The sequence below is a fragment of the Copadichromis virginalis genome, linkage group LG15 (assembly GCF_057382275.1).
Source record: "Copadichromis virginalis isolate Kocher_CV1m ecotype Utaka linkage group LG15, C_Virginalis_male_GT1.1, whole genome shotgun sequence".
Lineage (NCBI taxonomy): Eukaryota > Metazoa > Chordata > Actinopteri > Cichliformes > Cichlidae > Copadichromis > Copadichromis virginalis.
The window spans coordinates 17258852-17284267 of NC_140632.1; the positions used below are offsets into that span (position 1 = coordinate 17258852).

General features: G+C 39.0%; 2 protein-coding genes across 2 annotated transcripts in view; one reads left to right on the forward strand and one right to left on the reverse strand.

Moving 5' to 3' along the window:
* Positions 1-916: 916 nt before the first annotated feature.
* chrm5b (cholinergic receptor, muscarinic 5b) lies at positions 917-22715 on the reverse strand. The gene is made up of 2 exons (XM_085432235.1): positions 21900-22715; positions 917-4096 (listed from the first exon to the last, which is right to left on the reverse strand). The coding sequence occupies exon 2, from the start codon at positions 4022-4024 to the stop codon at positions 2492-2494; it is 1533 nt and encodes a 510-aa protein (XP_085288361.1). The 5' UTR covers positions 4025-4096; positions 21900-22715; the 3' UTR covers positions 917-2491.
* The window catches only part of aven (apoptosis, caspase activation inhibitor), a 40231-nt gene continuing 19375 nt past the window's right edge, over positions 4561-25416 (forward strand). Inside the window, exons 1-2 of the mRNA XM_085432236.1 lie at positions 4561-4816; positions 7029-7200. Coding sequence (XP_085288362.1) covers positions 4637-4816; positions 7029-7200 — 352 coding nt within the window. The 5' untranslated portion in view covers positions 4561-4636. The remainder of the gene's footprint in view (positions 4817-7028; positions 7201-25416) is intronic.

The following is a 25416-nucleotide window of genomic DNA, read 5'->3' on the forward strand; positions in this document are numbered from 1 at the left end:
TAATTTTTATTTGGTTTATTAACCAGTGAACCAGTTGTAGTTGCTGCTTTGCAGCCACTGACAGCTACTTCAAGGTACTTCTGCAAATGTCCCCAAATGCAAACAAATACATAATGTTAAAAAATAATAATAATTCACTGTTTAAATGACAATACAAGACTTTAAAACAGAATGACAGTCGACATTCCTGGAGTTGGAAGTTCAACTAGAGGAAGAGTTACCATCTTTACTGGACGTTTTAAAGTTGCAGTCTTTTCAACACAAAATAACCCATTTTGGAGATGGTTACCATTGCTCCACAATCTCAAGGGAGGGAGGAATTTTATTTTATTTATTTTGCAGGTGTCCCCTTGCAGAAGTTACAGTTCATGTGTAAATTATAAACACAGCTTATTTATTATCTTGTAAATTAGCTATATTGAAAATGATTGTAATCCTGGTGATGTTGGCAGAACTAAGCGCTTTACTCTCTGTTTACTATATAAACATGTAATAAGCAGGTCACAGAGGATCACAATATAGATGCAAATAGAAAACAGGTTAGAAGTCCAGTACTAGAAGCTGCTATGTAAACAGATGATAAAGGACAATATAGCTGGGTTTGGAATTATGTCTTCAAATGAAGCTAGGGCAGCTGTGAACAATTTAAAAGTCCTTAGCCTAAAAATATCATCAGTATGGTGTTTAACAGTGTAACTGAATACCTGACATCACTTTTTACAAATTCCTTAAAAATGTAAAGTAAAAGCAGGTTTTGTAGTTAAATGAGCGACTCGATATTGGGGGAACTACAGACATCAGACTTTTATAGTGTTTAACAGTCTCAAAGGATAAAAATTCATTTAAAAATAAATATTGACCCAATTTTGTTTTTCATTCTTACATTGTCAGAAAAAAAGACACATTTTGCAATTCATTAATGATTTCCTGCCTGTCCACAGGTACTGAAAACAGAAAACAAGACAAATTTAAAAAAAAAAAATGTGTACAAGAGATATCAGTGCAGCGTACCAAGAGCAGGTTTTGAGATTGTCTGTGTTACGAACATCTTCTAGTTAACATTTCTTAATTCTTTTTAATAACTGTGGGTCTCGAAAAGCGCTATATAAATGCAATCCATTATTATTATTATGATAAAGTTAGTATGAGTTGAGCAAGCAGTTTGCACACTGCCACAAAATCAGACTGGACAAAGGGATTAATAAACACGCATAACAGCGCCTCACCTTATTGATGTAGGTCAGAAAGACTTGATAGAAGACAAAGTGTCTGACACCCGTTACATAAAGCCATAACAACCTTTACACCGGATTTATTTCCTTCTGTACTTTTTGTTTCTTCTGCTTTTTTTTTTTTGCCTTATGTAAATGTCACTTTTTTCTTGCAATAAAAGTGTTGACTGTTTAGTCATAATATATGTTATGTACCATATATTTTAGTGTCTGAGTACATTTAGATCTCAGTTGCAAAGGGATAGCAGTATTGCCCATATGGAGAGGAAGGATATGGGAGTGTAAGTATATTACAAATATTTAAATGTGTGCGCCATTAACTCGTTTTGAACTATTAATGACAGGAGTTGAAAGAGAGATATATCTCATTGCTGACTTTCCTATTCTTGTAACAAAAACAACAACAACAAAAAAAACAACAACTAGTGCCTGTATTACCCACCATACAACTTAACCAAAAACAGTTTTGTCCATGTCACACAGCCATTAGCCTACAGAAGTTTGATAAGATCACTTGTTTCTAAACTCAACACCCCTTAGACATCTAAAACGGACGCTGACTCAAGTGATATGATGTAGCACAAGGCAGTTTATCAGACTTCATACTAGGGCTGTCATGATATCACGTTTCTGCATGATTACCAAAAAACAACAAAAACAAAGATTCACAATATTGCTATTATCACGATATCTATTAAAAATAGCAATAATTCTATCATTCAAATTAATCAGTAACTTTGTTTATTGTGTCTTTTTTACATTAATTAACCTCACAAATGCATTCAGGTGGCAATAGAGTCTAAATCCATATAACTATACAAAAGCATACAAAAAGAACAAATACACAATTATTTATGATTATCATACATGCATTATTAGCACAATGTTGATATTTCATTTTTTAAACATCACGGACAGCCCTACTTCACGCAGCTCCCTCAGCGGCCATGCAATCTGTAGGTCTGTAATCAGACTTTAATGTGTAGAAGCAGTGGTATATCGCTTCAAGACCGACTAGAAAACATCTGAACCTGTTCGTTAACCTTTAATTATGTGAGAATGTGCAGACACCTTTCTTTCTTATAACAGCAGACGTTTAGGCGCTTCATCAGGCTCAGCTCATTTTGAACCAGCAGATATTTTAACACAAAAATCACATGTGGCACTTCATGCTGAAGAAGACCACTGACTACTGTATATGTCAAGAAAATCCAACAAAGTGGACAAAAGTAAGTCTGGTGTAATATTGCAGGGACACATTAAGTCATTTTATTGTTGACATTTGGGTTTTGTCCACCCCAGTATAGCTTATCCTCACCTCTCCTCCTCTTCCTCCACTGACACAGCAGAAGCATGCGGAACGTCTTCTGGAAGGTCTTGTTGCAAAGAGCGTAGCACATTGGGTTGATGGTGCTGTTGACGTAGCACAGCCAGTAGCCCAGGTGCCACAGAGATGTCGGGATGCATTCGACACAGAAAGTAGAGATAAGCACCATGATGTTGTATGGCGTCCATGTCAGGATGAAAGCCAGGAGGATGGCGCTAAGAGTCTGGGCTGCTTTTTTCTCCTTCACCAGCACCATCCTCTTTCTCTTAGTAATCTGGTTCTTCAGGGCAGTGTCCATGGGTTTGGAGGTAGTGGAGGATGAGGAGGGGGAGGCATTTTTGGTGGGCAGCTCTGCTTCAAGGGGGCATGATGTTGCGCTCATAGGATTTCTGTTTTTACCCTTTGAGCCAAGTTTAAACCTATATGAGATACACTTTTTGCTGCTCTTTTTTTGAGGTGTGGAAAAATACTCATCTTCTGCATAATCAGTCACCTGTCCATTTTTATTAGTTTCTCCACTTCCTGGCTCTTTGAAGGATCCTTGTGGGGTTTCTACTGAAACGTGTTGTTCCTCTTCTTCTGAGGACGTGTAGCTATTAAAAGACGTGATCTGGTCTGCTTTCGCCCATGCCTCATCTGACCTCGTGGTAGTTTTTGTGGCATTACTTTGATTAGATGAGGACCAGGAGGCCTGACTCTGATCTCTTGGCTCTCGGGTGAAATGAAAACATGAACGAATAAGAGTTTTCTGTGGTTTAGCCCCCTCTGGAACATGTTCCTTTGTGAGCCCTTGCAGCTCTGCTAGATCTTTTGTCCGTTTTTGCGTCTCTTTGTAAATCCTGCAGTAAAGAATGGTCATAATAGAGACTGGGATGTAGAACGCAGCAATGGCTGTCCCAAATGTGATGACGGGCTCTGTTAAAAACTGGATTTGGCACTGGTCCATTTGCACTTTTCTCTCTCCTACAAAGTACTGCCAGCACAGAATGGGTGGAGCCCAAAGGACAAATGACACCAACCATGCCAGACCAATCATAATGGCAGCCCTCTTTGGAGTCCTCTTTGCCCTGTATGTCAGTGGCCTTGTAATGGAGAAGTATCTGTCAAAACTGATAACAAGTAAGTTCATAACTGAAGCATTGCTGGCTACATAATCTACTGCTAGCCAGAGGTCACATGCAAGGTTCCCCAGGGACCAGTAACCCATTAGTATATATGTGGTATACAGGTTCATGGATAAAACTCCTATGATGAGGTCTGCAAACGCCAGACTCAGTAGGTAGTAGTTGTTTACAGTTTTAAGTTGACTGTTTACTTTAAAGGACAGCATAACTAGCACATTACCAACTATTGTTATCAGGCTGACAATGGCCGACACCGTGGCGATGGTTATAGCCTCCCAAAGGCTGTGAGGAGCAGCGGAGACTTGTGAAGTGTTGCCAAAAGTACTGTTTGAAGCATCCATTACGGTTTGTTACAGAGCTGTGTTACTGTTGGAAAATATCTCTTTGTAGCCTCATGCGGATTCAGCAGTTACCTGCAATGAAAAGAGAACAGCAATGAGATATAATTACACACAGAGATGTTTTTAATGAGTTAGCACAATTCACTTTTGATCAGAGTGACGGTAGCTTACTTAAATTTTTAACTTGTATACGTAGTTCGTAAAAAGCGTTACAGATTTATTGTAATCTAAGTATAATATTTATACGGTAGAATAAAACATTAGGTTCATCATTATATATGTGTGTGTGCATGTAATGTATTATAAAATTCTATATGTCATTAATAATAATAATAATACTATATATTATAATACATATAATATAATAATATATGCAGTATTTATTTGCTTATAAGTTCTAGTTGACATAGAGTTTCTTCATTAAGAATATATAAAACATTCAAACGTGAAAAGTTAATTATTTTTATATGGTACTGATAGATATTCATTTAGCCAAATTGAGGCCCGGAACTATCAAATCAAAACAATTTTGCCGTGGGATATCATTGGGTGTAACACCTATTTCAACTGTGAGGCGTCACACGCTCAGCTGTCCGGCCACTGTTGACAGTAATGGAAGGTAGAGTAACCAGAGGCAGTAGGAGAAGAGGTGGCCGCGGTGGAAACGACGGCAACAGTTTTGGTGGTGAACGCCGAGGGAGAGGAGGCCACCACCGCGGGCGGGGTAAACGAGAACATCATCGCGGCCGTGGACGTGGAGGAGGCGCCCATGCTGCTGAATTCCATCAGCGGGTGAGAGAGAGCAGGGAATCCGAGTCCCCTTACGTTAGTCCTAAACTTTGTTGAAAAATATTTTTGAATCCTGTAGTTTACGTCACTGCGCTGACGCACACATTCACAGATGCTATTGCAAAGCTACATGGGATTACTTCTTCAATTCGGCCTAACTAAAACTCATTTCAGGGTGATAGTTAGGCAGTGTTATAGTTAGTCTGAGCAAAACAATCCCAGCAGCTGGTGCAAACTTTGAAATATAGCTATGTATTGAAATAATGTGCAAACTCACAGTAAGTTTCGAGTCAATATGCATTAGCTGACATGAGAAGTGTGCAAATATAAGCTAAATCCATCCATGCTTATTATTTGTTGTTCGTGCTATCGTCATCTAATAAATCCTACCAGCATGCACTGTATAGAGCTACACTGAGCCCTTTTACATGTGTCAACATTTTGATCAAGCTCTTGAAATTTTTCCCACAGCAATTTAACTTTGTCACTTTACAATCTGCCTGTCGATATGACCCTAGAGGCTGCAGTTGTTTTTCCACTGGGATGTTCAGACAGTTAATGCCCCTGCTGTGGTACCTACAGCAGTAGAAGAGAAACAATAGGGGCTCTGTGATTACAGTCATCAAAATCTCCCTTGGTTCGTTGGAGCTCTTGATTGCAATCATTTTCTCTGTTTTTTTGGTGCATCCATAGCTCTTTGATGATCTTGTTCAGAAGAAAGCACGGTTTTTCCATGGCAGTATTATGAAAAGATTTTTTTTGCAGATGTGTGAGATAGCGGGGATAAATGCGTTACTCAGGCAAACTTAATGAGTTCAGTTTTGGCAGTGATGTTTATTCTTTGTTTATACCTTCACCCAATTATGACGCTTAGCTACCAATTATAAATAAGAGCTATGTGCTAATGAACACTTTAAAAAAAATTGTCTTTCAATTTGTGAAGCACAAAATGAATTATTATTTCTGTTGCAGGAAAATCATAGTGACAGTACTAAAGGTATGCAGTTTAGACTTTTTAAAAGTTAGAACAATTAGACTTCTTTCCAGACTGTTTTTTTGTTTTTGTTTTTTGTTTTTGCATTGTGATCTATAACACCAAAATTATTCACAGAAACCAGGATTTAAAATCTAAATATTGTGCTTTACATACATTCCCTAGCCAATAAACCCATAACAGACTCTGAAAAGTCTCTTCTGGTACTGGAGGAAAAAAAATACTTGCAGAGAAATTCAATTGAAATGGATGTTTCTATGCACATTTGTCAGGAATTTGCAAACATGTTTGGGATCTGTGTGTTTAGGCAGTCCTCCTGCAGTTTGCTAATAAAAGAGTACTTTCAGTATTAATTTATTGTTGCTTACTTCCTAAATTAATAGTTTAGTTGTGTTATTTTCCTAAAGCACAGGTGACATCTTAAAAATAAACAGATATTTAAATTACTTTGACTAGAAATAGAAACTCAGAAAATCCTCAAAGTGCCAGAGTTTGAATGAAGTTGGCATTTGTTCTTGAAATGGTAATTATAGAAATAGTTGCCAAAATTTTTTCCAGCTCAAAATCTTTTTTCTCCTAATTATTATAATTTTTTTTTTTGGTTTACAAAGGAATGGTCCCCAAATCCCACTGCAATATAAAATCACTTTTTTAGGTGTTTTTGTTTTCTTTTTTTTGTTACGTATTCTGGAACTGGGTTAGATTTAATTCAGAACTGCTTTAATTCTTTGAGATGATTTTGGGTTTGTGAGACAGTTTGTTATTCTACTGGATGCAGCCATCAGTTTGCTGGTGGGAGGCTGCTATACAGTTTGACATTCTTTGCTCTATTATTTTTACATTTGCCTTGAACAGGTTGAATAGGTGTACCCAATGAAGTGGCCGATGGATGTGCTACATATAAAAATGTTGTAGCAAGATGGATGCAAGAAATTTTCAGAGTATTGTTTATTTCTGTCCTAAGTTAATCATTTTCTTTAACCCAGCTCACCAATACTCCATTTAAATTGGTTAAAATGAACAGGTGGATAAAAGTATGTTTCAGATTAAGATGTTCTTCTGTTGCGTATAAGAATTTGGATCAGAGGACGCTCAACTTGAGTCTCTTAGCTGACAGATTTATTTTATCTAGCTATTCTTAAGATTTCTTGTCTGATTCTGCTTTCTGATTTTCTTGAGTGTCATATTGGTCATTGTATACCCTGCAATGTTCTCCTTCAGGACCAAGATGAAGGGGACAGTTATCAGGAGGACGATGATAGCACACAGGTGTTCTCCAGGAGGAAGCTGGAGTCAAACTGGGACCGGTACAAGGAGTCGGAGAGGCCAGAGCCGGATGATGACACGCCTACTCAGAGAGGAACAGACTTTCATGTGTTGCTGGCCTCAGCAGGTAAGATGTGACCACAAGATGTTGGAGGAGGATGTTTGTTTTACCAGCCACACCTGCAAAGCTCATACAGCCCACAACAGGAGGGATGGGTTTTACCTTTTACTTTGTTCTAGAAGCTTAAGTGATTAACAGTCAGTCAGTTTTTTACGTTTTTATTTGATGCTTCACCATCACGCTTCACTTGGCACAAATAAATGTTGACTCAGTTTTTCTAAAGAGTGTTGACCTTTCGTGTGTGTTGTAGACTTAGTGCAAATACTCCACTGAGTCAAGTTGTAGTTTTCCAAAGTTGCCTCCGTTTCCTAATTAGCTAGAAATGTTTGCTGCTGTCCTTAGGGACTTTAATTGCTCTGTATGGACATTGCTGTCAGATAGCTGCATGGAGGATCCTTGTTTGTCTTGTTTGCTAATTTCAGCCTCAGTGGTCAGTGTCGGGGCCCCTGGGCTCTCTACAGTCTCTGATTCTGTTGCTGTTTCTTTCCCCCAAGGATCATAGTTAGGGAAGTTCAGTTTAATAAGAGCAGATCTCAAGTTTTTTCAGATATTTCCCTGATTCTCAGCCCCAGTGTCGAGCTGTCACGTTTAGCTTAATATTCAAGATTGTTTATAGTTGTGGTCAGAAGTTTAAGACTCATCATGGGCATGGATGTCATGACAATTTTGGGATTTTAATGATTTCTTTAAACTGTTCTTGGAATGATTGCACAGCATATAGTTTTAGTGAATTCAGAAGGCATACAGGCTCAAATATATGCATTCACTCATATCTTTCAGTTAGTATTGCATGAAGGTAGTACAATGTCATCTAACTTGACAAGGCCTGTTAACTTTAGTTATCAGGACTGAGTATAAGTGATAGTTTCTCTTTGCCAGCAAATAAAGGATTTGTTTGACAGCACTTGCTGGACTGACCAATAAGAGCAATAGGAAAGTCCAAAGAACTCATTGAAAATCTAAGAAAGAGGACCATAGATTTACACATTTTGGGAAGATCTCTTGGAGCCTTTTTCTAACCAGTTGTATGTACGTGGCACACGTGTACAAGTGGCAGCACTTCTGCTATAATTTTGTTCGTATTTAACAAAATAAAAATGCAGACATATTAGTTTTTGACTGCTATTGAAAATTGTTCTCTTTACACAAACTCTCTGACTGAACTAATATGCAATCCCTGAACATGTTTGCACTCTCTGCTCATATTGCCTTCATATTAGGGCTGCACGATTTTGCATAAAATGAGAATCACGATTTTTTTTTGCTTAGAATTGAGATCACGATTCTCTCACGATTTTCTTTTCCATTATAAATATTTATTGCACTTATTAACTGCACATCAACTTCGTAACAGTTGAGACTGAACATAAAAACAATAAATAAACATAAAAACAACAAATGTCTCACATTTTGTCGTTGCCGCAAAATGTTGTACCATCTCCACCGTTGCTCGACGCTGCGTGTATAGAGCAGGTAGTGCAACAATAGAAAAATAGTTGCGGGATGGCACTGTGTAGCGTTTGTCTAGGGTGTTCATCATTTTCCTAAATCCCTCGTTTTGCACAGTGTTGACGGGAGTCATATCTTTGGTCAGGTGATAAGTGATAGCCTCCGTAATTTCTTTGTGCCTGCGGGAGTTCGACGGGTATAGGGAAGCGCTGTATAAGGTTCCCGTTATTGGTGTTTGGGTGGTTGACCGGGACGGATTTTCTCCTGTCACTTTCTCGTCATCCCTGACGTGCTCTCCGTTGTTTTTTCCCTGCTAATTTTAGCAGCCAGCTTCTGTATCACGTGGTATAAGGCTCCGCCCTTGTCATTTGTTGAGCAGGAAGAGTGAGCGCTTGTTTTCATGCAGATTACGTCCCGGATCAAAATGCGGTACAATCGTCGTCTTCTTTTTTAAAAAATTTTTTAAAATCGTTGTCATTTGGAAATGAGATCGCACATAAGTATGAATTGAGATTGCGATTTTCTAACGATTAATTGTGCAGCCCTACTTCATATTAAATCATTTTTTGCTTTTTAAAGAAATTATTTTAACATTGCACTCAACAACAAACAATTCCTCGCTAACAAAAAAAGTAACTTCAAGGGCCAAATTGCATTATATTTCTTCAGGTCAATATACGGCCGCAAGTAGGGGTGATGTGGGCTGCAAGTGGCCCCGGGGTGCGAGTTTGAGACCCCTGGTCTAGAAGAAGTCTCAGACAGTCACCCTCAAAGGAGAGGAAATTGGTTTAAGAACAAACCAGAAACCACAAACACTCAAGCCTGCCATGAAATGGAAACTGCAGGAACACCACAGTGAAATGATTTGGCTACAAGGACAAAAGGTATTTTTGAAGGATTAAAGGGCAACCTTTTAAAACAAGGGTTGGGAACTCCAGGCCTCAAGTGCAGGTGTCCTGCAGGTTTTAGATGTGTCCTTGATCCAACACAGCTGATTTAAATGGCTAAATGACCTCCTCAACATGTCTTGAAGTTCTCCAGAGACCTGGTAATGAACTAATCATTTGATTCATGTGTGTTGACCCAGGGTGAGATCTAAAACCTGCAGGACACCGGCCCTTGAGGCATGGAGTTCCCCACCCCTGTTTTAAACCTAAGGGCACTGTACCAGCTGTAAGCATGGTGGCGATATCATCATGCTCTGAGGTTGCTTTGCTGCCAGTGGTACTGGTACATTGCACAAAGTGCATGGAATAATGAAGAAAAAGGATTGCCTTGAAATTCTTCAGTCTCATGTCAGATAGCACAGAGTTGGTTGTTTCAGTAGAACAATGATCCCAAACACACATCATAACTGGTTTTGGAAGGAATAACGTGGGCCAACATTAAGCTTCTGGAATGGCCTTCCCAAAACCCTGATCTCAATTGTATTGAAAATCTTTGAGCTGTGCTTAAAAGCCCGGTTCCTGCCAGGAAGACGACCAGTTTAAAGGAACTCTACCATGGACCGAGAGGGTGTTGACCTCTCAGTTCATATACAGTGGGGCAAAAAAGTATTTAGTCAGCCACCAATTGTGCAAGTTCCCCCACTTAAAATGATGACAGAGGTCAGTAATTTGCACCAGAGGTACACTTCAACTGTGAGAGACAGAATGTGAAAAAAAAATCCATGAATCCACATGGTAGGATTTGTAAAGAATTTATTCGTAAATTAGGGTGGAAAATAAGTATTTGGTCACCTCAAACATGGAAAATCTCTGGCTCTCACAGACCTGTAATGTCTTCTGTAAGAAGCTTTTCTGTCCCCCACTCGTTACCTGTATGAATGGCACCTGTTTGAACTCATCATCTGTATAATAGACACCTGTCCACAGCCTCAAACAGTCAGACTCCAAACTCCGCCATGGCCAAGACCAAAGAGCTTTCGAAGGACACCAGGAAAAGTATTGTAGACCTGCACCAGACTGGGAAGAGTGAATCTACAATAGGCAAGCAGCTTGGTGTGAAAAAATCAACTGTGGGAGCAATCATCAGAAAATGGAAGACATACAAGACCACTGATAATCTCCCTCGATCTGGGGCTCCACGCAAGATCTCATCCCGTGGGGTCAAAATGATCATGAGAACGGTGAGCAAAGATCCCAGAACCACACGGGGGGACCTGGTGAATGACCTGCAGAGAGCTGGGACCAAAGTAACAAAGGTCACCATCAGTAACACACTACAACGGCAGGGAATCAAATCCTGCAGTGCCAGACGTGTTCCGCTGCTGAAGCCAGTGCATGTCGAGGCCCGTCTGAAGTTTGCCAGAGAGCACATGGATGATACAGCAGAGGATTGGGAGAATGTCATGTGGTCAGATGAAACCAAAGTAGAACTTTTTGGTATAAACTCAACTCGTCGTGTTTGGAGGAAGAAGAATACTGAGTTGCATCCCAAGAACACCATACCTACTGTGAAGCATGGGGGTGGAAACATCATGCTATGGGGCTGTTTTTCTGCCAAGGGGACAGGACGACTGATCCGTGTTAAGGACAGAATGAATGGGGCCATGTATCGTGAGATTTTGAGCCAAAACCTCCTTCCATCAGTGAGAACTTTGAAGATGAAACGAGGCTGGGTCTTCCAACATGACAATGATCCAAAACACACCGCCCGGGCAACAAAGGAGTGGCTCCGTAAGAAGCATTTGAAAGTCCTGGAGTGGCCTAGCCAGTGTTGTGGTTCGAATTTGAGGAAGAGACATACGACTGAGAGTCCATAGTGGGTCAACACAAATTATTTTATTAAAACGCACAGTACAGTGCGGGAAAGTGGACTTCGTCGAGCAGACCGCTCCCCATTCTTATATAACCCTGATGACGTCACAGTTAGATCTTACTGGAAATGATCACAGTTCCCTACACCCAAAAAGTTCTCCTTATATAGACATCAGCTGCTACTTTAGAGACAAACAAGTGTGTGATATGTTGTGCAATTGTGGGTTCAGGCCAACAAAAGTCCACTGTCCTTATCTGACTCGCTGTGGAGCACCTGGACCTCCAGCTCCTCTGGTGCTATTTGCATGACAGAGTATAGTATTATATCTAGAATGTGTTTTATTCTGGAATAGCAGATCTACTAAGTGATCAATGATAATATTGATGATAAACTGATGATCAGTGATGCAGACTAATGAAATAATGATGAAATAATGACAGGGCATGTAAATGATACACAGTGAGATTTGAAATAAGATGTTTTTTCTTAACACCAGTCTCCAGACCTCAACCCCATAGAAAATCTGTGGCGGGAGTTGAAAGTCCGTGTTGCTCGGCGACAGCCCCAAAACATCACTGCTCTCGAGAAGATCTGCATGGAGGAATGGGCCAAAATACCAGCTACTGTGTGTGCAAACCTGGTAAAGACCTATAGTAAACGTTTGACCTCTGTTATTGCCAACAAAGGTTATGTTACAAAGTATTGAGTTGTATTTTTGTTATTGACCAAATACTTATTTTCCACCCTGATTTACGAATAAATTCTTTACAAATCCTACCATGTGGATTCATGGATTTTTTTTTTCACATTCTGTCTCTCACAGTTGAAGTGTACCTCTGGTGCAAATTACTGACCTCTGTCATCATTTTAGGTGGGGGAACTTGCACAATGGGTGGCTGACTAAATACTTTTTTGCCCCACTGTACTTGTAAGCCCTTGTGTATTAGAGAAAATTCAAAATAAATTCAAATGTTTGAACCCAATTTGTTGTTGTTGTCATTAAAGATATATGTTGCACATTGCACCTTGGAAAAAGAACATTTCAAAGATATCATTACAATGCCCGAATTAGCATGACATGCTGAGTATATGCAAACATCTAAAAACAGTCTAGAAATATTTTAGGAACATTTTTTTTTTTCATTTTCCCAGCTCCTGAACATAAATCACAAAATAGTTCATACTTGTTTTGAATTCCTGCTGGCTTTCTGGTAATTAATTAACTGTGACTGGTGTAGATTTGGCAGCATCATGAGCTTGAGGTACAAGCAGGTTACCATAGCTCAGTAATTTTTTTGAGTTTCAGTGAGCAGCTTGTCTTGCCTTGTAAACATCCTGACTATTCCCAGGCTGATGGCATTGAAATCAGTAATCATGACCTGAAACGTCTGCCAACATTCTGGTTTTCATGGCACATCTTCATCTCCTTTTCTTGAGCTTTATTTGCGTTAGGCTTTCTGCGGTGACAAATCCCTCCCTGGTGATTTGGCAGTTTGAAGTTTAAAAAAAAAAGTTTTCTTTTTACAGTTACTGTCATGTTTTTTCTGCTTCCGTCAGATATGCCATGGGTACTGATTAACTGAGCTGATTCACCCTCGTCACAGTCTGGACTACTGGTTCAAGAAAGAATTTGGCTTGGGTTGTTCTTTTTTTCTTCAAGTTATGTCCGTCAATTTTAGACGCTGATGAAATTGAAAACGACATGAAACAAGTTGAAGAGGCGTATCTGTAATCGTCTACTTTTCAGTAATGCTGGTTGATCTGTGATGTGTCGTTGGAAACACTACCAGAAATATATACTAATACATATTTCAGGGATTGCCTCTGTTTCAAGCCTGCTACAAAAACTGGATTTCATGTTGTGGATGCAAACCTCTTTCTAGGCGCTCTGAATGTAAGAGACGAAACATGATTACTCCATGCATTTAAAGAATCAATCATACATCCTGCTAACATTTGACACTGTTGTAGTGGTGTTAAATTCTATGGTTAGCTATGACTCAGTGCCTCTTTTCCACTTCAGTGAACTCTTTCACAGCTTTAACCACATCTCTACATGGAGTATGTATTATGTGACCAGTATATATCTAGGTTGTTTTTATATGGCAGTATTCTTCTAAAGAATACTTTGCTGATTTATCCAAGACTGCCTGAAAATCAGTGCAGAGTCTAATACAGAAGAATCAAGGGTGTTATTTTCTTGTTCTTCTTTGTTAGGACTTAGTGATTTAGCGATTTTATGAAACTTCTGCAGATATAAATGGAAATGCAGTATAACTCTGAGTTTCAAAGTCAGTATTTGATATGACCACTTTTATTCTTCAGCACAGCCTGAACTCTTAGGCAAGCTTTTTTGTCATTTCTTTAAGTAGTCTTCGGGATTAGTTCTTCAGGCTTCTTGAAGGACATTTAAAGCTCTTCTTTGGATGCTGGCTGCCTCTTGTTCTGTTCTATCAAGATCCCTCGGTGCTTTATTAATGTCGAGGTCTGGGCTCTGGGAGGCCAGTGCATGACTGTTTGTGATCACCGTCATACTGAAAAATGAAGCCACTGTCAATCAGATGCTTTCCAGATGGTATTGCATGGTAATTAAAATCTGACTGTATTTTCAGTAACATTAGATTGGATCTCCAACATCACTAGGTAAACCATGACACAGTCTCCAAAACATCTGTTTTTTACAGGAAACACTCATTGTTGTAACTCTCTTTTGACCTCCTAATCGACATATTAAACTAAAAATATCAAATTTGGATTCATCACTCCGTCAGACAGGTTGCCACTGATTTTCAGTCTAGTTCTTGTGTCATTTGACATATGTCAGCCTTTCCCCCTGCCTCCCATCCTGAAGAACGGCTTTTTGACAGCCACTTTTCCACCGAGAGAATTTCTTATGAGGCTTCGATGAACAGTAAATGGATGAACATCTTTCAGGTCTGGTGTCAGGTCTTTGCTGGATTTTTTTTCTTCTTTCTAAAGAACATGACTTTTAGATTCTGTTCATCTTCTGTAGACAGGCTTTTAGGCCTGACACTTCTTCTTTTGTCCTCAATAAGGGATAATAAAGGTTATTCTGAATTTGACTTTGCTTAGCTTCCTTCCTCTTACACATTTCTGGCAGGAATGCTAAAGTACAAATCTCCCTGCACTTTGCTTTCCTTCTACTTCCAGTCTCTTGTCAGCTTGACTGAGTACGTTGCATAACACACTGCTGCAGGTGGCAGAGTACTTGACTGGATAAATTACTGTTTTGCTGTGGAAGTCTAAAAAAAGTCATCAAACATTAGATCATTTAAACTTTTGGAGCAGTAGGATGTGATATGGTCATTAAGATGCCATTATTCAAAGTAGGGTCACACCAACACATTGCACTTGGTTTAACTAATGAAAGCTAAGCAGTCATGCAGATGATTACATTTCCCCTTTTTTATGTCATGTAAATGACTTTATTGTCTTACATGGTGCTAAAGCTGCACTTACCAATATTTATAGGCTTAAAATGATCTCTATTATGACAGGTGTAGCTTATAAAAATGTAGTCTTTGGGTAACTGTTGTAGCTTTAGCTGTATGGTCTGTCTCTTTCTTACAGCTACAAATATAGGAGGCCTGTAAATACTGGACTCCCATTTATCAGATGGTAAGAAACATCACTTAAGATAAATCTTAATTTGTTCCTCAGCATGCTGGATTTATAAATTGGCAGCTGTTTTGTGAATTCCAGTGTTTTACTTCAGCATTGTGTTGCCACAGTTGGCAACAAAATGAAATGATGCTGCTTTAACTGGTTTTAACAACATTCTGGGCTGAAGACTAGTTATTGCAATTTCTGGCTTGAAAATTCACAAATTCAATGATGATCAGAAACTCATGTTTGACAAACCTCATCAGTCATCCTCATTTATTTTTGGTTCCAAGCTCTAATTAGCCGAATTCCATCGCACATGTTACTAATCAAGAGCTCGCCGAGTATGGCACATTATTCCAAGTAGCATGTCTTCTGTCAGTTATGTTTTTCAGTTGAGTATCCAGGCATTCACACTGATTGAACTGTGCAGGCTGATGCTTTTGGGGAAAGTCATGAGGCCATTTTTAACTTCGGGTGAGTGTTTTCAGCAGTGAACTGTTTTTGTAGGATTGTGGGGGTTTTTTTCCTCACGCCATTAGAAAGTTGGAGTGTTGCAGCGCCGTGTCGCTCTCTCTCCTTCTCTTGTAGTGTAAATGCCAAAGGTGCTCTTGTGAGTTGTTTGACTCCGATCTCTCGTCTCTGTGTTTTGCCCACATTGCCAGATTAGTCATGGCATACAGCAAGAGGCTGCCGCTCTTTAGAGGATACTTAATTGTACGTGGGCGGCGATGCTTTTAAGAGTAGTTTTTCTGGCCAATTAAGGTAGCCATGAAAACAGGAATTCACTATAAAAACCACCTGTTTCCGCTTTGCTTTTCACAAAATACTTATTGTGGACTTTATTTATTTATCTTGTAAGGGTGTTGAGGTATTTTGTTTGCTTTATTAACAAGATTTGACAGAATGTACAGGTCGGAAGTACTTCTATGTATTTCAAGAGAGAAATGGCCTGCAGCAGTGTTTCTCAACCTTTTGTTATGCACCTTGCAATTCTTACGAGATTCGAAATCCCAGGGCAGACGGGTCGAGAGCAGAGCTTTACCTACAGTGTGATGGAGGCGTTAGACGTGAGCTGATTCTTTTTTTTTAAACAACATTTTAATCAAGTAGATGTTTTGTTTTCTCATCAAGTACATTATACTCTACATGATGAGAGCAAATAATATTGTGATCTCCTCTATAGGAGCTGAGTACATTTGGCAACCCAAAACAAAACAGTTTAAATATATGAGTGGGTGTGGATTGTTTTTCCTGATATTCCTGACATTTATTGGAGAAAACAGCAAGATTTTGTTGTTGTAAATGACTGTGGAGGTACAGCAGGATGTCCAGAGAGTGTGGGGATGCTGGTTCGATCCCTAGTTGTTTCAAGTGCCAAAACATATTTGAGCAAATCAGTGTGAGGCCCTGATCAGAAAAAAGCAAAAGTGGAAAGCTCTCGGAGAAATCTATTAGCACAAACCGAAACAGTCAGTTAATTACGACCAGCACGAATTTCTGAAAGCGGTGCACACGAGTGGGTCACAAACGAGGGGATCAGATGAATAAGTTACTGGTGTGTTTCACTCAAGAAACAGCATGACAGTTCAGAGCAGGGAGAGGCAGAATAAATGAAGGAGAATTAATATGTTTTGATATCAGAGCATCATCTTCCATCATAAATTGATGGAAAGTATGTGAAGCCTTTGTTGCTGCGTCAGCTGTTTACTGGATAAATCTGACAGCTGAAGTGGGGCAGAGGATTTATCCAGATTGGGACTTCTAACAGCTGACCTGCTGTAGACGATCACAAAACACTAATTCACTGAATTAATAAACCTACTAGTACTACTCGCTGTGCATGAGTGCTTGTACTGTTTTTTTTTTCTACAGGCTGTGTGAGATTGCAGGTATTTTTCAGAGGTCAGGGGAAGAGTCTGACTCACAGTCACCAACTGACAACAGACAGTTTCTGCAAATTCCAGGCTTCTTGTACAACACAATGTATTATTCAGACATTTTTCAAGCATGTTTCAGATCTGTCTGAGTCATGTTAATAAGGGTACTTTGACAGACATTCCAATATGTTATATAACTGCAAAATATGTAGCAAAATACATGAAATGTGATGTTGCAGAGCGCTTTGTGTGTGTGTACTGTTGAGTGAAGACATGCTGAGGCTTCTGTTCTCCTTGCAATTGTTATTATGGATACATTTATTTGTAGCAATAATGTGACTAAAACACAAATTGTTCTGCTCACAGAAAAACTTTGCCGTCCATAATATATCCATGTAGAATAGTTTGATGTTTTGGCATTAATAATGGGGCAATTTCCAGTCCTTGATGTACTTTCTGTCAAATCTTGTGTTTATATGATTCATTAAAAAATTCTCCTACCCAGATTTTGTGTGTTCACGCCGTTGACTCTCAGAGTTGTCTCTATACCTTATTCCATAGAGTATAATTTTGACCTTTTTTTTGTTGTTATTGTTTTTTAAATCTGAAAGTTTGTAACTCTTGAAAGAAACTGGCGAGTCCTAAGCTCCAAAAACCAAACTAAACCATCAGGCAGATGGCGGGAACGGTAGGAATTGGAAAATAAAGAGCTTGGTATGTTCTAAGAAAAAGAAGGTTATTTTAGAAATCCACAAAAGATCACAAGATCAAGAAATCACAAGAGATAATAAAGGTTCCAATAAAAAAACGCTGATGAATTTTAAAGTATAGTCACATATTCTTTTGGTCAGATTTGGTCAAATCCTGCAAAATAGCACTTGTACAGAAGAACAGTTAACTAAAATATACTGAAATGTATGTGAAGTCAAAATGAAAGACAGAGAGATCCACAAAGAAGCGGTTGTAAAGGCCTCGCAAAATATCGTCAAGGAGGAAATCTGCTTTTTTATGTTCGTGGATTCCAGGCTTTAGGCAGTCATTGCCTGCAAACGATTCTTGAGTATCTGCACTTTAGTTGAATTTGCCGTCTGTGTTGACATAGAAAGCTGAAAATATAACAAGTTGTGCCTCTATGTGATGTATAACTTATCACTGTAAGTCGGGCTGCTGTAAATCACAAAAATAAATCACCACTTTACTGAACCGAAGAAAGGGAGTGTTGTTCGTCAAGCAAAACAGCCGAGAAATGAATGTAGGCGGAAGGAAGGCTGCGTGGAAAAAAATAAATCACTGTCATTAGCTCCTCTTCCTGTCCTGAGTAGTGTAAATAGTTTTGTCAGCACCTTTAACACCACTACTGGGACAAAGAAATGACTCGGAAAAGATAAAATTACCCTTTTAATTTTGGCAGCTACTTTTTCTTGACATCGCTGCCAGATGGAGATATGCAGTGAGCGTCTTCTTAAAATGAGTCAACAGTTGGACAGGTTAGAGGCCAGTTTTATAATTATAATTCTCACTGAGGCACGGCTGTCAGAACCTACAGTGTTACATAATGGAATGTTTCAAAACCGTTTGAGGGAAGTTTTCATGTAGTTGCTCTTGAATCTTAATGAGTGGAAGTGTGTTTTTTGTTTTTTTTTAATCTAAAACAAGGATTCCTTGATCAACTGAAAAGTTGGTATTATGTAATGTTAAAATAGAAAGTGCACCCTCTTTCAAGGTTTATCCATCATCATCAAATTAATCCGACCCTTACTTGGGTCTAAAATAATTTAAGTCCAACCTTAGTAAGTTTAATATTACGTTTATTGAACAACAACAGGTCTGGGGATATTGGGTTTGGTTGATGTTGACTGGACCATTGGATCTCTTTGATTCTTTTTCTGATGGAGATTTGATGGTTTGCTCAGGACAGTTATCCTGTTGCACAGCCCAATATAGGTCAAGCTTTAGTTGTTGGTCAGATTGGCCAATCACACTGTCTTGCATCCAATCACATTTGGTTAGAGAATACTTTGATAATACAGAAAGGTTCATGGTCCACTCAATGCAAAGCGCCCAGGGTGCAAGACAAGCCCATATCATTATCCCTCCACCACCATGCTTCACAGTTGTTATGAGGAGTTTGTGCTTTGTTTTTTGCCAAATGTTGGATTGTGCACTGTGGCCAGACATCTCCACCTTGGTCTTGTCTGTCCAAAGGACATTGTTCTATAAGTCTTGTGGTTTGTTCAGATGCAGACTATGCTGTGCTTCCATTTTCGTTTGCTTCTGGCTGCACTTCCAGACAAGCTATACTTTTTTTGGTCTTTTTCTAATTGTACTCAGATTGTAGCTCTTGGGTTTTTAGCTGCTCTCTTAATTACTATGGAAGAAGTAAGGGTGTACTTGCTTATATATTTTGGCTTAGTTATTGTGTTTTTGTTCATCTGATGTATTTAGCTAATAAGAACAGAATAATAATAATTATTATTATTATTATCATTATTTCCTGATAATGAAATATGGTATCTATATCACATATATGCACCAGTGCGTTTCTTTACATTCAGAGATTCAGAGCTTTCCTTGCTCTTGATATAGTCTCTATTTGTATCACTTCAGGCTGTTTAGATTTCATTTGGACTTTTTATGTGTCCAGATGCATTTGCTGCTGCAGTGATTCATCTCTCAGCATGGATATATGCATGCTGGACAAATTCAAGCACACGTCCAAAATCCAACTGGAAAATTTAGCGCAGCCCTGATAAAGACCTGTAGACATTTGGTGAATTTCCTTTGCCAGTCTGTTTAAACATATATAATTGAGCTGTTGGGAGATACAGTGCCTGACTTTGTGTTTGCAAAAGCTCTATTAAAACCTCTACTTGGTGTGATTATGAAAAATGGAGCCCAACAGGGAAATTATGTAAACAGACTGTTTGATTTGAATTGAAGGTCGAGCTGATTTCTGTTGTTTGTGGCCTGACAAATGGCTATTATGTAGCCCTCCTGCTTGTCCAAACATCCCAAGTGCTTTTAGCATTCATGTGTTTTGAAAGACTCTGATTACACCTTCTATAACATCCAGTGCTTCCAATGTGTCAGGAGACAACAGACCCTTTTCATGACTGCAGATTCCAGAGTGAGGTAACTTTTCAAGGATGAAACCTTGGTGCTTTTGATACTTGAGATATTTTGCGAGCAGTTCATTCTAAAGCTTCTTTTGTGCAGAAAGGTTTTCATCACCTCGGTCATGAATAAGGTGAACAACAGATGCATTTGTTGAATTTTAATCTACTAAGTTGCTTTCAATTCTCAAGAATTCTTTTCTTTTTTTCCTCTTTTTTTTTTTTTTTTTTTTAGCTTTACAGAGTCAGTTTTAGTCCTCACATCATTGGAGGTTGATTATTCTGTTGCTAGGAGAAATGAACCAATGATGCAGTTCCCTTATTCTGTACATGTGAGTCCATGCGCCTGTATGACTGGGAAATTACTGCCCAGTTATTTACATCCTCACACTGTCATCTATCTGTACACATTAACACAAGGATCAATCCTGCTCCCCCGCAGCCGTAGTTTACCAAGGCTGCTAATGGGCCTCTATCAAAGCTCAATCATAATGAAACAAAAGGAAATCACATTAGAGCTTCTGTGATTCGGCTAACCAGATTGACACACACAAGGATGATTTCCTAACTGAGATTAATAGTCCCAATCATTCCATTAATATGTATGTTCCGGTGTTGTTATAGATACTAGATTTGCCATGTACGCTGGAAGAGACTGGCGTCAAAGCAGAGGAATGAGGCCAATTATGTACTGTCTGGTTAGCACAAATAGGAAACAAAGCATTACAGGTGCTTTGTTTGTTTCCCTGGAACTGCTCATTAAGATGACGCCAGTGGGGTTATGGTGTGAGGTTAAATAAAGCTGCGGGTGGATCATAGACACTTCACTGAGATCATCCCACTGATCAGCCCACCCACTTTCGTCTTTAAATACCTGTGCCTTTGTTTGAGTGCCATTACATTAACTTTTTATTTTCACCAGATTATGAAAGGTTGAAAAAAATTAATTTCAGTTTTACAAAGTCACAGTTGATGGGCTTAGATGGCTTTTTACTAATAGATGTTTGACATAATTGCTTGAAAACTGATTTGATAGTTGACTGAAAAATTGTAGCAAGGCTTTTTTTTTCAGTCTCAATTATTTTCTCCATTACAATTTGCTGTGTTTCATTAAAGAAAACTATAAAAATAAATCAGTTTCCTATAGAGGAAAAATCTCTGGATTGCTCTTTTTATGTAGCTTTTTATTAGAGCTTTGTGTTTTAAAAATCTCAGAAAATATTATTTCTGAGTAGAAGAATTTTTTTTTTCCAACCAAAGAAATAAAAACCGTTTTAGCTTCTCAAATGTGATAATTTGTTGCTTTTTTGGTCTTACATGTTTTTGCCGAGCAAGACAAAACATTTGGTATAACAGCTTCTGTTTGCGTTTCAAGAGCAAAGTAATAATAATTAAGAAAATAACAAGTAAATTAAAGGACATTGAAAGCCACCAAGTCCCAAAGTTTTTATGCCTCCAATAAAACAGCAGATCAAGCGTCAGGATGCTGGCTTATCAAACCCATGACTTTTAATGATACTTTAAACTGAATTACTTTACTTGTACCTTCTGCATTAAGTAAATGCACAACATGCCAGCAAACCCTTTGTGAATTATTTAAGTGTATCTAAGGTCAATTAAACCATGTTTTTATGATGGTTTTAAATCCACACAGTACAAAATGTACTGCACAGCTCTGCAACTGTGAGCCACAGAACATGTTCCACAGTTCCTTAATATAGTAACTGAGGCCGCATTTGCTATTCAGTAATCAAAATTTTATCATGTCAGAATTTCTAATACGTCTTTAGTAAACAGTAAGTAGGGTCAGTTGACAGCTGCTCCTCTGAGCTCTTTAATTTCCTGCCTAATAGCCACTTCAAACAGAATACATACTCACCCTGTATCGCGCCGAGCGAACACAATGCTCCAGCATTAAACGGGCATGTGGCCAAGTGTTTGATAGGTTGTTTTTCTTTGACTTCGTCTTCAGTTTGGCAGAGTTGGCTCTGTAGATCTTCCCTTTGACTGTTTGCCTCACACTTTCTCTTGTTGGCTTTCTCTTCCCCTCTCCTGTTCTCTCTCGTTGACTTTTTTCCTCTGTGCTCTTCTCTCCAACGAGGTGAAAAACACATTTGCCAAATATAGGTAGGTCATCACACTGTCTCGCATCCTCATCAGTTGCTAAGTACAAAGCACTTCGATGCAAACAGACCGGTCAGCATCATCGGTGCAGTAGGCTCTAGCTCCTCAATATTCCAGCTTCGTTCTGAGAAAAGATGGTAAATGCAACAGCTGTTTGGCGTCAACGTCCATGTGACAAAACTGCTGAGGTGCCTCGATGCTGTTCAGACATTTTTCACAGAGAATGACTGAAAAAGAGCTCCTCGTTATCACGAACAATGATCAGCCGAAGGTCTCTTCGAAGAGTCTTCTCTTTCACTGAAGATGAACTCGTGAGCTCGAAAATCTTCTGAAAAATCAAAGGTAATTTCTCAGCTCCTCACACTTTCTGCAAAGTTATAGCAACTCCACTGGCAATGGAATTAAGTAAAGCTTCTTCAGTGCTCAGGGCTGCGCAGACAGACTTTTTCCCTCCCAACAGTCTCCTGCTTGCTGCTTCTGAAAACCCTGCTTGGATGCAGGCTGCGCTGTCATCCTCTCTGACACGCAGATTCAGCCGTGAGCAACTACTAGGAAAAATTCCCGCATAGGTTGAAGCCTCCTGTATCAGAGCACTAGGCAATATGTAAGACAAGGGAGGAGGAGGTGGAAGAGGTGGAGTAGTAGGATGAAACATAGGGGGAGGAGCCAGAGGAGGAGCTCACATGTCTCAGTAGCAGTTCAGCATAAGCTGAATGTTTGCCTTTGCAACGGTAGACCTGTATGTCTTCATCACAGAGAAATGGCTCGCTTCTCAATCAGCTACACATGTCCCACTTCACGATGGTGTTTGGTAGTCCTGAAAGCCTTTTGACCATGCGCCTCTTGTAGGATTTTTAAATTGCTTTCTCTGTTTGTTTTGTGGGTTTTTTGGAATGAGCTTCCTTTTGCAGATAAGGTTCTTGCTGTAGTTACAAAGTAAAGAGTGCAAACATTGTTTCCTTCTCAAGGAAATGTTTTTTTGTTTTGTTTTTTGAGATGAAAGTCAACTTGCTTAGAGTCTCACTCTATCCTCTGCGAGCCATGGATTAAATCTGAGTAAAAGTTCAACAAAATCTTTTTTACATTTATTGTGACTAAGAAAATAATTATATGTGGATCTAAATAACATTTCTCTTATTTCATGGTATGCTATGAATCATCTCCTTATCAATCAAAATCAAACATAAATAATGCTGATTCAGTAACAGGAACATTTTAAAGTAGACAGGCAGTTATAAAGATTCTAGGGTTTTTTTCAATAACTGCTTAACAAGATTTAGGTCAGTGTTTTTGGCTTAAATTTTGGTTGTGGCTTAAATCTACCTTTTTAGTCTGTTGTTGATAAGGCCATGCAGAAATATCTGTTTGCTGCATTGATTCCCAAGCAGCTCTTCATATTAGTAAGCAGGGCCCACTTAAAAGGGGAGAACTTCTGTGTCTGCTGCTGACATAATGAAACAAACACATTGATGTAAATTGTATCGCATGTTGTCAGCACCAGTCACGCGTGTAATAAGTTGAAGCAACATACTAGTGAACAACAAGGATCTTTGTGGTACTAGATGTTATTTGTGCTGTATTTGTGCTGTATCTGATCCCCGCAGCCATGTTCCGCGATCCATTCCGCAAAGACCCCAACAAGCTGGTGCTGTGTGAAGTCCTGAAGTACAACCGTAAACCTACAGAAACCAACCTTCGGCTCACCTGTAAGAAAGTCAGCTATAGCTGGATTTAGAGTTTGGAGGAGGGACAAAGAGTTGCCCCTTATCTTCAGTATCTATGTACACAGGCTCTGAAGTTGCACTCTGACTTTTTAGAGCTAGGAACAATCACAGTGCAACTGTTATAACAGCTTAATGCACCAAATGACACAGATGCAGATCTTCTCATCATAGCTTTTATCACGCAACCGTTTCTGTTGCCAATGTCAACAAATAATACTAGGTCAGATATGACGTATAACCGCTCAGTGTTTTAGTGACGATATCGGCAGTTAAAAAGATACCTCCATGTTTACTTATTGGGAACAGTCCCTTTTATTCTTTTTGCGAGTAATCCAGGCTAAATCCCTAAATTCTTTTCATCCCAGACATAAAAACATTTGTAAGTTATTGCCGGATTTGTTTTCAGCAGCACGAATAGGTCCTAGTCGAGCAAGTGGAAATGATATATTTCAGACCTAATTAAAACGAAAAACAAAATTTTGGCTTGACGAAGAGTTGCAGAAACTTGGTTGGAACCCTGCTGCTTAATTAAACACTAACTGAAAAAGGACATTACGAACTCTAGAGTTAATACAGTAATGTTTATCCAAGTTGTGGAAAAAATGAAGTCACTTGGTGCATAATAAATTCCCGTGCTGGCATAGATGAATCTTTTTCACAATAAAAACAAAGGAATTAGTTTTGAAAATGATTGCTGAATTATGCTTTTATGAAAATGGAGGCCTTTTTTCCTATTATTCATCACCCTGTTGCCCCAGTCAGCCTCCAGACCCACTCACTGAAAGCGCATATGTCCAGCTTTTTCACAAATCGCATCTTGCTTGAGCAGCTGATTCTTCTGTGATTAAACTGTGTGACTAGAATGGGCTGAAGCTTTTTCCCTTTAATGTGTCTATATCATGCATGTTCCTCTGAACCACCGATTCACTGCCTTGCTATTGATTATCCCAGATATTGAAAATGCACGCATATGGATTCCTCAGTTTCTTCATGTAATGAGGCACACATATATGATTGCCTAATATCTGTTGATTGGAGACATTGTAGGCTTCCACCTAGACAATTGGTCACTTTGACACCAGAATTATGTCAAGGTACTGTGGACCAACACTTGACAATGGTTATTTTAGGCTTGACTAATAGAAGCCTAATTAATCAGCCATAACTGATGAATTGTGCTTCTTACAGTATTTGAAGATTATCATATACGTTTGTGGAAAAAAGTGAAAAAGAAAATTTAAAAAGGGAGCAAAAGCAGGTTTTTAAAAGTATATTGTGTGTTCCCTTTAGTTTGTTTAATGTTTACTTTGTACTTGAGATGAGCTCCCTCAAGATGAAATGACTTGTGTAACCTGTATAGGGCTTATGTAGCACCTCTCAACTCGCCTAACTGTCTTTCTGTTGCACCTGTTCACACAGTACTTCATGCATCAGCGGCACTGAAACTCCCACAAGGTTCTTGGTTGTCATTTGGAGCAACTTTGGGCTCATTCTCATGCCACAGGATAAAAGCCGATGCAACGATTAGATAACAGTTCATTCTTTCAG